Raw genomic sequence first — 10,711 nt, forward strand, 5'->3', positions numbered from 1 at the left:
TATTTCTTAAATTAGGGTATGAAGATGTAATTATTTTGAGTAATATGACCCATTTATGTAGTTTTTCCTTCCCTCTATCAATCAAGATTTGAACATATGGTTTACCTGCAACAGAAAGATGCAGAATTTGAGACTTTGTTTGTATACCAAAAATATTTTTTCTGAACTTAAAACTTTGTATACCAAAAATATTCTGTGTCTCACTTGATTTGAACATCAGGTTCTGAATCGAGTAATTGACCAGTAGGCGGCATACGGTTGATATTGACAGAAAAATGTATAATTTCCGTTTTGATACAGAAATTGTTTTTCCTCCGGTAGATAGTATATATACTGACAAGTCCATAAGAAAAATGGACTTAGGAAAAGCTTATTATAAGACTAGAGATCCATCAACTCCAATTTCGAAAAGCTATCTATGGGTAACTCCAATCCAAGAAAAAAGAACCCTTTAGTTAGTAAAAATATGAAGAGGAGATAGTAGTAAGCATTAGATTGTTTCACTCACTAGTACCTTATTTGTTTTGTTATTTTATGTAATTAAGGGAAATGAAGTTCTCATACACCATTTTTTGTTTCATAAAGGAGCACCACCAACCTTTGAGCTGTATTTGCTATTTTCTCATTTCTCAAACCTTTAGGAGGAAGAGATGTGACATCCTCAAGTTTCTGTATCAACAAGCATAGTTTGTTTAGTCACAAAAGAAAAAAAAGATAGAAAACCTTACCACTTAAATCATCCTCAACTAAGACGACACGGAGAGGTAAACCATGCAAAAAATACAAAGGAGAAAGTAAGCAACTTTTATTTAGATCTTCTGTCCCCAATCCCTCTCACATCAATTAATATGATGATAAGCATCCTTCACAAAAGAATTATCGATAACTACAAAAAGCATTCTCCAGACTTTTTATAGGCTACTTCAGAACAATAATAGGAATAAATATTTTAATATCACTGAGACAGGATTCCATCAACAACAAAAAACTTGTAGCTGAAACATACTTGGGAAATGAACATATCTCTTAAATATATATAATGCTAGATTACAACTGGAGCCACAAAATTCCTTCATTTATCTTGTTAAAACCACCTGCTCATAACAGTTACATGAATGTAATACACTCTAGTGCATTTGATAATCCTATGCTAGATCCTTCTTAAATCAATCACTTTACAATATGGAAATGATCCAAGACACAACATGCCCTTCTGCACAAATATTTCAGAGGGGCAAAGATACTCAGCTTGCAGGTGTATCTGAGGTCCTCTTTGCGTATTAAAGTTTGGCTATGTTGGCTGCCGAAGCATCTGTTGGAGCTGAATGACCTGCTGCTGCTGATCTGGTGGCAGTGAACTTAACTGTTCAGGAGTCAGACTCAGTACTTGTTGCAGCAAGGCAGACTCAACATCCGAGGGAAGCTGCACCTGTTGAAAAAGAAGAACATCTTAATATAACTAAGCTACCATATTATAGCTACATCCTCCATGATTCTAGATATAGTACCAAATCAAAACAATCAGTTGCTTCTATGAAGTAATAAATAAATATAGGCATTTCCATATTCACATCCAGGATTTTACCAGACTGCATCGGAAGTACTAGTTAGGTGATCTTTCAAATCAAAACAAATGGGAGTAGTTTTAGAAGCATCTAAATTCATTTTCATTTGCAATAACTGTCTTAAAGTCTTCAGTTGATTAAAAAGAAACAGGAACACTCTAAAATTACCTGACTAGCTTGTTTATCAGGGTTTGACGTTTCTGCTGCAGCTGAAACTTGAGTTGAGGGTCCTGACTGGGGCATAGATACACTTGCATCAGGCAAGGCATAACTTATTCCATCATTAAGCCTTGTCATTTTCGATGGCCGACTCAGAAGATCTAGATTATTAGCCGCTGCTCTCTTCTCCTCAGGCAAACCTGAAGGGTAAGCTGGTCTGGTAATCAAAGATGAATTATTATGAACCTGTGGTCGTCGAGAGTCTTTATTTGTATTATCCAAGACCCCAGAAACTGCTGAAGGGTTTCCCTGTAACCGAAAAAAAAAAACAGAATTATACAAGATCACATTGATGTCCCTTTGGAAGAGACATGGTATAACATCCCTGAAAGTAAGTCTCTACATGCTGTTCCATATAGCAAATATCCTGTGTAACTTCTATTTTCATTGTGTTTGGAAGTCATACAAGTAAGCTCTCTTCCTTCCAAAGGTAAATTTATTCATTGGATAGACTTACTAAACCAGTCGAGCATGAAAATCATCCAAAATAAGTTATACGGACCTTAAGTCATTTTCGCAACCTTTTCAAACAAAGGCTTTCATAGATTTTATATTTCACCATCACTGCTCTTTCATTTGCAGTAATAGACTAACAGCAAAGAAAGATACGCACCTGAAAACCTTGTTCCAATAATGGGGGACGCATTGATGGAGAAGGATGATAGCTTGTATTTGCTGTCCCCAGCTGATTATTGTATGTAAAATTTGTAGATGCAACTGGCCCAGCTTGTTGTAAGAAAGAAGGCTGCATTTGCTGCTTTATAGCAGAGGAAGTTCCCACCTGAACTGGTGGGTTGTTTGACACACTGACTTGGGGTTGTATTGATGGAAGGATTCTAGAAGGCGTCGGCAACAGACTCTGCAAAACTTGGTTCTGCCCTGGTTGCGCCGGTTGAATCTGAGGCCGTGCCTGAGGGAGCAAACTAGGGGGAAGTGGGGGTAACCCAGGAAGAGACTGAGTTGCTAGCTGTTGACTTCGCTGACTATCTAGAAACAATGGCTGCAGTTGAGGTACGACAGATTGCCGAATATTTGGTGTCTGCAACTGCACATTCCAAAGATGATTGATTAGGTGTTGCTCTTTGACAAACTGATGCCTCAAAATCAACTAAAATAGCAGCAACAGTAGAATGTCCCCAAGAAAAGTAAGAAAACAATGTGCGCGCATATATATGCTGATTTTCAAATAAATCAAGAAATAGGCAAGAATTATTGAAACAGTCCTTAACTTAGCTCTGATACCAAAATGATAGGAATCAAACTCAAAAGAACAATAAAGTAAAGGAAATTAGGAAAGCAGTAAGAATTTTGAATAGACACAACTTGACAGCTTTATATATATATATAATAGAGAGAGAGAGAGAGAGAGAATGATACTAAAATTAAGTATGGAACCAGTGAACGAACCATTGATTGGGTTACCATTCCCAGTATTAGCTGTGCCTGCATTGGCAGACAAATATAAACTTGTAAGAGTGCTATTTCAATAATCATACAATGTAAGAAGAAGCAACAGTGCTATTCTGAAATTGAGAAATAGTAATATGACCCCCTTCACGTTGCAATAAAGCATGCTCAGCACTCCAGAAAAGAAAACGGTTATGCAATTCGTAATGCAGGAAAACATCTAAAACATCAAGCATACAACACAGGTGTTCAGGGAAAAGCAAAGGTCATCGCTGTGATGATACTGCAAGCTATCCACAGTACAAGAAAAACTCATAGCAGCAGTATCTTCAATTGTTATTTATTCAATATGTCACCTGTAAGAAACATGTAAATATTTCCTTTTCTTTATTACACATATTATAATGAAATTATACACAAAATGCATGTCCAAAATATGGGCTTTCTACTCTGCACCTCAGGATGATAAAAATTGACATTTAGATCAATTAATGTTTGATGTCACTAACAGTTTCTAGATAATGACTGTAAATTCTGCCCCAAAAACACTAGCAGATAGCAGTGCAAAAGTCAGCCAAGTAACATATATCTTTGCTGGTTATCTATTGTATCTTATCTACAAAAAAAATATACAAGTACTAAAGTATGAAATGATAACTGGGCAAGAAGTGTGCAATGGTGAGGAATCCACTTTGTCACAATCTTCCCCTATGAGGACAATGTCTACTAATTCCACCGGGTACCTGCTACCTCCCACCAACACAGGTACCGCATAACTCTATCCATCTAGGCTTGGACAAATGGAAAGAAATCACCTAGTGTTTCGTCTCTGCTGGGATTTAAACCTACAATCTCATGGTTTTAAACCCACTTCATCAACCATTAGGCCACAACCTTGGGTGCTATCCTAAGTATTCTAAAGAGGGTATATTTTAAAAAAAAAAGAGAATCAGTACTTCTCCGCTGATTTAAAGAGTTAACATTATATCAGATTATGAAACTGATCAAATAGGTCAGATAAACTTTTTATATGTAGCATATGGTGGTTGCAACACATCATTTCTCATAGTTTCCAAGAAAAAAATGTTATTCTCAATTTTGCACCATATTTTGGAAGAGCAAAGGAAAACTATCCATCAACCTCAATATAAATCTGCATATACCAAGTTACCATAAAAAACACATTAACAATGGAAACACTGTATCAACTGCAGAAAAAAGAGAGAAAAGGTGGAAGAAGAGTTCGATCTATTGTCTTTTGTTGCATATTCATTGCTTTTGATTTTGAACATATTCAACAATACATGCAATTTCAAGGAACTATGGATTGAAGTTTTGTGATCTTAGTCTTACTAGGGTTAAGAGAAGGTTTAAATCTGAATCTAATAACCTATCTACTCAAGTTTCATGATCTAACTAGGGATAAGAAAAGATTTAAATCTGAATTGTTTGGCCAAGCTGCTAGGAAACTAGAAGTGCCTATATTGTTTATAGTTAAAAAATCACTTTTTTGGAGATATAACGTGTTTGGTCAAGCTTTTGAAAAATAATACTCCCTCTGTCCCATTTTATGTGGCACCATTTCCTTTTTGGTCAGTCCCAAAAAGAATGTCACATTTCCTTATATGGTAAGTTTATAAAGGTACAATTCCTCTTTTATCCTTGTTGGTCCCACTTAATCTTAAAATAATACTCCAATACATTTATGAGGAGAGAAAAAAAAGAATCTACTTTTTAAAGGGCAATTTGGTAAACATTTCAAAGTCTTCATTTATTTCTTAAACTTCGTGCGCGGTCAAATGTTGCCACATAAAATGGGACGGAGGGAGTAAGTGATTAAAAATGAAACACTCAAGTAATGCTCTGACAATAACTATTTAACATCATTTATTTTTTGATGAAGTAATAAGAAATTTCATTGCTGGCATCAAGAAGATGCAGAATAGTACAACTATTTAACATCATCATTTATCTATTTAACTAATACTAAGGGCCTGTTTGGCCATGCAATATGGAATCATGATATTATGATATGGAATCATGAAATGAAATTGAAGTTTTGTTTGGAATTGCGATATGAAATTTTTGTGTTGTATATTTTCTCATAAACATAAAAATCTCATAAGTTGTAAAACTATTAAAATAACCTCAATTGTTTATTCAATCTTATCAAATAAATAAAAATTTATAAAATCGCATAATAAATTATTACAAAGCTATTTGTTCTCCGCTTAAGTAATTGTTTCATCTAACTTTAATTTGATTAAAAAAAATTGAACATAAATTGTAGTGTATTAGTCTTTAATATAATCCTTCCACATAGTACGGACAATTTTCTCACGTTGAACTTGCATTTCTCGATCATGTGACCGAGAAGACGAACCAACATTGTTACTTTGAGCCATTTGTTGGTCAATATCATCCGCAACTATAATTTCCATGCTCATAGACCATAAATATTTCATCATTTTAACAATCGGTTGGTGTGAGTTAAAGTAACTATATGTTGGTGAGAATAATAAATTATGTCGGTGAGAATAATAAATTTTAAAAAGTAATGATGTATTATAAATTTTATTTACATATGAAATAAGTGGTTAGTAGATATAAATGTGGGGTTGTTTTAACAAAATATAAACTCGTGGATCAATTTTTGTATTAAAATATTACAAATCATGATATGGAATTACCATATAATTCCATATCATGGTTTTTGGAGAATATGAAATCACATCTCATGATATGGAATCATGAGATGGAATCAACGTAAAATTGCATGTCCAAACGTTGATTCCATCTCACGATACCATATCGTGATATGGTATCGCATGGCCAAACGCCTACTAAGTGTATAGTGAATCTTTCTTTAGAAAGTACTACTTGTAAAGTGAATTTTTACATGCCCTTTTTTCGTAAGTTGACTTGAAAGCACTTTTTGGGAAGATTAGTCAAACACAAACTTGCCGCTGTATTGATAAAAACACCTCTCAGATAACTTGGCCAGGCACAAATTACTATATTCCATGGAACTTTTTCTGAAACTCCATTTGGAAAGAAGCCATTTCAGATGAAGTAGACGCTACACCAAAGCCAGGTTGGCCCTTGTTCAGAGGGATAAATGTTGGGAAAATCCAGAAGATATTTTTAAGTGCTCCAATATATTAAAACTTTCTCACACAGTCCCAACTCTTACAACTCCTTTTTTTAAACATAGTAGTCCAACTCATACAACTCTTAAGCACATTGTGAAACCATATGATAAACATCAGCGGACAGATTCATTTGTCCTAATCTAGAAAAAAGATTTGAATTGTGACTTTAAAATACTGATTAAAGAAGCAGCCAAGGAAAGAACACTGTAAGTGCAGTTTCAGAAGCCTCGCATGGCTGCTTGGCCATGCTGCAGTAATGAATAACATAAGCACAGAAGCTACAATGGCATCTAAGGGTCACCAACTATGAAGAGTAGGTGATTATTTTTTTATTATTGAGAAGTCAGCAATAGAAAAAACGCTAAGCAACACCAGAAACTTGCAAATATGTTGAGCATCTTGCATAAGTCAATACCTGAAAAAGAGCTTTTGACAAATTTGGAATTGCTAGCAGCAGTTGGCGTGTCTGTTCCTTGTTTTGTGTACACATTGCCTGTCATCAAAATTACAATAATCATGTCAAGGCGTCAAGCAGTTATCCTTGAGGGCCGAGGATCACATTCATTGATTGACACTATAATAAAGGAAATAATCTGCCAGAATAAGACCATTTGGCTAGTTAATTCCTATACCTCCGGCCATAAGAGTAGTTTGTATTGTTTCTGTTACTTCCAGCATAACTTAGCAGAATGACTTTGAAAGCAACTCGAAGTTTGCTTTTTTTTTCTTAGTCATACTCCAAGTTTGTTGTTATATTATAGTTTTGCGGCAATATTCAAGAAGGACTAGAAATATCATGAATGGGAGAAAGTTTTAATCAACATCCTGACCTTAAACTCAGACATAACATCATTCAGTTGGCTCCTAGACAATTTGGACATATGTAATGTTAAAGGGTCTACTCCAGACGGATTGAATGAGCTGCCACTCTGAGAAGCTCCAAGAGCTCCTGCCATAACGGCTGCAGCAGTCATAGCTACTTGCATACCTAATGGCTGCTGAAGTGCAGAATCCACAGGGACAGCTGGTCCCCCAATGTGCTTTTTGGGATCTAATAAGACATTACAACAGAAAAGTTACATTCTAATATTCTAAAGAGAGAAAGGAAAAAAAATCTCATGCCCCCCCCTCCCCTCTCTCTTTTGCCTATTGGAAAAGAAAGGATGAAAAGAAGAAGTGAAAGTGAAACACACCAGCATTCGCGACCATGCCAGGTCCGCCGCGACCCTGTATAGAAAAGACAAACATGGTCAATTGAATAGATTTTTATTAAAAATTAGAGAAAAGTAGTATTTGAAGAGAGTATAAGTTTTGTTTTCCTTTCTCTTTCCTCACTGGGCGGGTTCAATAAAGTATTTGCTTGAGTCTGAAAAAGTGATGTCCAGAAAAAATGATAGTAATTCACACATGAAATTCTCTCACAATATTCATGATTCCACCATCTTTGTCGAGAGGAGTTTAAATATTAAGAAGTGCTTCTTTCATCCTAATTAAGGATCTGTGTTATGTTTGGGCATGACTGTTAAGGTATCAGCTGAAGTGTTGATGTATTTAACTGAAAGTAGGTCCAAAAAAGTAGATGAAGATAACTTGTTAAAGAATTTGGACTTTAGTTAAGTACAGAACTGGGTAAAAATTGCACCTTTTTTTTATAACAAAAGAACAAAAAAATTGAATGTTGTAGATTGCAGGCCTTGACTCAGGTTTACACATCAACACGAACAAGAGCCTTCTTTATCCAGTTAGCCGGGTTGAAATTATTCAGTAGTTAACTGTGATTTAGGGTGCAAACAGGGCAGTTCCTGCTACATTTGGAAACAAAACATAAAGCATCTGATATGCGGCAAGGAACAATAGAAGATATGTGAAGAAGTTGGCTATGTGGAAATGCAGTACTTATCCATGGGGGAAAGATTAACATTGATCTATTGGGTACACCCCAGGGCATTGGTCTAGTGGTAAGAGTGCATCCCATGATATGTGGATTAGGTAGCTAAAATGTTGAAGCATAAAACACCAGATTTAACGGTTTTTAACAAGGGTGAAAACTAGTGATGTTAGTGTTGGATATCTAGAAAGAAGAAGTTCGTCTCCCACAGAACCTAATGTAATGCCAACACCACCTTGCATGAAATAAGTAGGAAAGCCAGTTGTTCAATCCAGCGACAAGAAACTAAAAGAACAGCTAATGAAAGAAACACACTAAAGTAATTTTTGCTAAGGACACTCATAAGAAAAATGGCTAAGGGTGCCTAAATCTCTTACCTGTTCACGATTTCTGTCAGAATTTTTATCATTTTCAGCAAAATCAACTCTTAGCTGCCGGCCATTTATCTCGTAACCCTGAAGGTTGCGACGAGCACTCAAGGAAGTCTCTTCATCCTTGTATTCGCAGAATCCATAACCTTTTGGTTTCCCAGTTTCTCTATCAATCACTAATCTGAGGGAAATAAACCGAAAGAATGAAAAGATGGAAATGCTAGGTAGACTCATCCAAATAAAAGAGAAGAGGGGGGATGGGGGTGGGGGATCATCTCTTATCAGATGAAAGAATCTCCTTCAGTCGGCCATCCTCCACATAACGCCGCTAAACAGAACTTCAAAATTCTTCCCAGTGAAAAGTTTTTCAACCAGCAGCAGTAAAACTCAAAGCAATCATTTTTATACTAGAAATGATATAAGGTCCTCTAGCCGTCAAGTTTACTCTATCCATTAGTCACCTCAAATCCTCAATCAGCAAAACAACATCTACAGGGATGCATTACAAAACAACATCTACAGGGATAATTACAAAACACCGAATTTGTGATGAAAAGGTTAAAAGAGTATTGTTGTGAATAGACCAGACAGGCGACCAAGTTGAAGTAGTTGTTCTAGAAGAGGATTTACGCAAGAGCCAAAAGATGAAACAGCCAAGCAAATTGTTACTGAACTATGTTTGGGATCCTGGTTGACACAAAAGGGTGTTGAAAGGCTATTTGACAAGCTAAGAAGAAATATAGTTTCTACATAAGTAGTGCTCTGTAGTATGAAGTGGTTTATGCAAATTTTTAAGTGAATTCTTTGTCCTACTCATCCCCGTTCTATCGGGCATGTCACCCCCTTCTTCTGGCATCTCATCCCATTCTTTATTACTGTTTTTTTTTTTTTTTTTGATGACAAGGGAAACCCGCAGCAGCTACCCTTTGGGTGCGCACAGGGTAAAACCCCCGCTCCTATGCAATAGCTCGCAAACCACATAGGAGAGGTAACCCGGACTAGGCAAGCCCGGTGCGACGAGCTCGACCAAGAAGGCAAACCCCTTGCTTTCACTAGCAAGGGGTTTCGAACTTGCGACCTCCAACATGGAAGTCCCAAGCCCAAACCACTGGGCCACCCCAAAGGGTAACCATTCTTTATTACTGTTTTACCCCCTTCTTTGTTATTGTTTCATTTCTTAGTTTTCCTATTGTAGTTTCCCTATTTCTCATCTTCCCTGTTGTTGAGTATTTGCAGTAGTGTTTTACTACAACTATTACATATACTAGACATGTTAGTGCACAGGACAAACCTCTTCTATATCCCTCTTCCGAAAACCAAACAGTTGTCTTAACTAAATAAAACAAATAAAAGATAAAATTATTTCTGAGTAATATAAGGGAGAAAGCAAAGAAAATATACTGACCTGAATGAAACAACTGGTCCAACTTCCTCACAGATTTGAATTAGTTGCTCCTCAGTAGCATCATATGGTATATTCCCAACTACATAAATCCAAATTACTTACAAATTCTGCTAACACCTTACCACCAGTCCTAATATACAAAAATACATACAGAAGCAACACAAATTGGACCAAATTACCAACACCCAATACGCCCAATTGGTTAAAGTTTCAATCTTTTCAACTAATTCAGCAAACATTTGGTAGAATTACATTAACCCGAATAGAATTTCATAAAACCAATTGAGAGATAAAGAGAATTAGGGGGAAAATACTAACCAAAGACGCAACGACGCTGAGAATCAGAAGTGGCCATAATTGTTAAAAGTTGAAGAAAAAGGTGAAGCTCGAGTGATTCAGCTTCAACTTTTCCCTCTGATAATTCATGTCATTCACTCTACTCTTCTTTTTAAAAACTGTGGTTTAACCGGAGATGGCATTGACCTGAGTTCGAGGACAGAGGAGGAAGGAAAAAAGGGAAACGGGTCAGGCGGATTGGATCGGGCAGCCCATTAATTTACTAACAAATAAGAAAATAAAAAAAATAAAAAATAAAAAATAAAAAGATGATGGTTCTAATTCAAATAATACCATAAAGTGAATTGTGTTTTAAAATAAATAAAAGAAACAAAGTTAATTAAATTAAAGAGGACAGAGGAAGAAAA

At 35.9% G+C, this 10,711-nt stretch overlaps 1 protein-coding gene across 1 annotated transcript; it reads right to left on the bottom strand.

Moving 5' to 3' along the window:
* Nucleotides 1-922: 922 nt before the first annotated feature.
* LOC125812792 (cleavage stimulating factor 64-like) lies at nt 923-10,475 on the bottom strand. Its single transcript, XM_049492264.1, has 10 exons — nt 10,326-10,475; nt 10,008-10,086; nt 8,609-8,783; nt 7,537-7,570; nt 7,174-7,394; nt 6,759-6,836; nt 3,192-3,227; nt 2,398-2,829; nt 1,734-2,033; nt 923-1,429 (listed from the first exon to the last, which is right to left on the bottom strand). The coding sequence occupies exons 1-10, from the start codon at nt 10,360-10,362 to the stop codon at nt 1,292-1,294; spliced, it is 1,530 nt and encodes a 509-aa protein (XP_049348221.1). The 5' UTR covers nt 10,363-10,475; the 3' UTR covers nt 923-1,291.
* Nucleotides 10,476-10,711: the final 236 nt, after the last annotated feature.

Source organism: Solanum verrucosum, unplaced genomic scaffold (assembly GCF_900185275.1).
Source record: "Solanum verrucosum unplaced genomic scaffold, falcon-dt-bn FXZP01000235.1, whole genome shotgun sequence".
NCBI classification, from domain to species: Eukaryota; Viridiplantae; Streptophyta; class Magnoliopsida; order Solanales; family Solanaceae; genus Solanum; species Solanum verrucosum.

Bases quoted from the DNA above. Each gene is read 5' to 3' on its own strand.
- LOC125812792 (XM_049492264.1), bottom strand. From the start codon at position 10,362: ATGGCCACTTCTGATTCTCAGCGTCGTTGCGTCTTTG. The intron at 8,784-10,007 runs GTCAGTATATTT...TATTTCCCTCAG, and splicing joins GGACCAGTTGTTTCATTCAG to ATTAGTGATTGATAGAGAAA. The intron at 1,430-1,733 runs GTAATTTTAGAG...CTTTTTCAACAG, and splicing joins CTGATAAACAAGCTAGTCAG to GTGCAGCTTCCCTCGGATGT.